Source organism: Cyprinodon variegatus, unplaced genomic scaffold (assembly GCF_000732505.1).
Source record: "Cyprinodon variegatus isolate N-32 unplaced genomic scaffold, C_variegatus-1.0 Scaffold630, whole genome shotgun sequence".
Lineage (NCBI taxonomy): Eukaryota > Metazoa > Chordata > Actinopteri > Cyprinodontiformes > Cyprinodontidae > Cyprinodon > Cyprinodon variegatus.
In genome coordinates, this window is record NW_015151083.1 from 467,543 (window position 1) to 469,712 (window position 2,170).

Below are 2,170 nucleotides of genomic sequence, written 5' to 3' on the forward strand. Positions count from 1 at the left end.
ATATTTGCACAAGGGTTTTCTAATCATCAATTAGCCTTCTACATCAATGAGCAAACACATTGTACAATTAGAACACTGGAGTAATAGTCGCTGGGGCTCTATACACCTATGTAGATATTGCACCAAAAACCAGACATTTGCAGCTAGAATAGTCATTTACCACATTAACAATGTATAGAGTGTATTTCTTTAAAGTTAAGACTAGTTTAAAGTTATCTTCATTGAAAAATACAGTGCCTTTCCTTCAAAAATAAGGACATTTCAATGTGACCCCAAACTTTTGAACAGTAGTATAGACATCCGTCCTTGCAAACAGTGGGGTCTGCAAGAAAGGACGCCTATGTCCTAGCTAAAGGAGAGTTGCTGCTTCAGTCTCTGCTTCAAGAGTGTTAAAGCATCTTTTTCTTTTAATGAGTGATGGTAGGATGAGGAACCGGCCCTCTCTGCAGTAATGATAGTGCGCCATATTTTGGTCTTTTTCAGTGGAGAAAGTTTTTAACCATAAGATTCAACATTGACAATTGAACCTGCTGCTTGCTTCTATAAAGAAATATAACAAAAACAATGTTGCTAATGTCGAACCGCCACATGTAGTAACGGCTTTTCTTTATGTTTTCAGGTTGCCAGGTCCAATGATGGTGCGCAATCCAAGAACTCCCCTCCAACAAGCATACAGTGAGGCAGTTCGCAGTTTTCTCAAAGAGTAAACTAGTAAAAGTCTTTTATATGTAGTAGTTTTAGAGGAATTTTCTTCCAGCAGCTTCAATGCATCCATCGTACATCATTACACCTGGGTGTCACAGCAATATTTAAATGTTTACAACAATTACTACAAGTGACTCACACCTGATCTATGGTACAACTCTGGGAAGAGAATTATGATTGCGTAACAAACATTAAAATATTGCAAACACTTATAGACTTTATTTAGTTATGACCCACCACTGCAAGCATTTAACACAGTGGTTTTGGTTCTGATTAAGTCAATCTACATTTAAAGAGTAATTATGATGCAATCTGGCTTCAGTTCCCGACCTCAGTCAACAGCTGTGTTGCCCTGTTTCAAAAATCCACGTCCTCATAAAGAGGGGTATGTGTTTAAGTGAGGGATAGTACATTTTTCTAGCTACCGTAAGTTGATATTTTATAGATCACAACATTTGTGTGGAAAAGGTGGAGTACACAATTTTCAGAGTCCTTTTTTGTGTGATAAATGAGACCCCTGGATTTTCTTCCTAAAAAATATTTGAGCAATGGCTCTGAACTATTTCAATTTCTGTAAAAAGGAACCAAAAAAAAAGGATGTAGAGATGGATCCCTTGTTAAAATTCCACAGTCTGGTAAACACAGTTGAATGAATCTGCGATTTTTAGTTTAGACAATTACCAAACACAACGTTGTTCTTTCCAAAGGTATTCTTGAAACATTCATTAATGCTTTGGATTACCTCTCGGATACAGTTTTATAAAGCACTTTTGTTAAGATACAACCAGACCTGTGTTTAGGACATGCTGTTGATCCAGAATGCAGGGGATTGATTTAGACTTTGCAAAAACATGCTAAATGTTTCAGCCTCCCTTCATTGGCTTCTGCAGCATTTCAAAATTCATTTTAAGAATCTTTCATTTGTTTAAAGTGTCTCTGCATATGTAGGCCTACATCCCTCTTACATCCCTTATTTCAATGGGTGAAATGTTATCTTCATACTTTCAAAATGAAAATCATGCCTCCTATTCTCTTTTATCTTAGTATTGGGGGACGTGGTTGGACTTGGTTGTAATATGAAAGAACTTTATAAAGAAAGAGTTATATTATGCAATGTGATGACAGGGTTCCCGCGGGTCCTTAAAAAGTCTTAAAAGGCATTGAATTCTTCAATATAAAACTAGGGCCTTAATTGGTATTAAAATGTCTTAAATCAGTCTTTCGTAGGTCTTAATTTTTAAAACATCATAAATTGGATTATTTTTATTCCGATTTATTTTTGTAATCTAAATAAAACATTAAAATTGACACATTTTTTTTTATTATTTAAAAAAATAATAATGTCTCGCCATTATTGGTTCCGTCCCGATAGCGGAACCAATAAAAGCGTTGTTGCGCCGGGACATTTCGGAGATGCGCCATTAACTTTTTGTCTGGAAAATATGAGCGTAAGTGTAAATGTAAC

General features: G+C 35.7%; 1 protein-coding gene across 2 annotated transcripts in view; it reads left to right on the top strand.

Moving 5' to 3' along the window:
• The window catches only part of LOC107096530 (interferon-induced, double-stranded RNA-activated protein kinase-like), a 20,165-nt gene that overhangs the window by 6,551 nt on the left and 11,444 nt on the right, over nt 1-2,170 (top strand). For both annotated transcript variants that reach the window (XM_015393230.1, XM_015393231.1), the window contains exon 8: nt 620-675. In XM_015393230.1, coding sequence (XP_015248716.1) covers nt 620-675 — 56 coding nt within the window. The remainder of the gene's footprint in view (nt 1-619; nt 676-2,170) is intronic.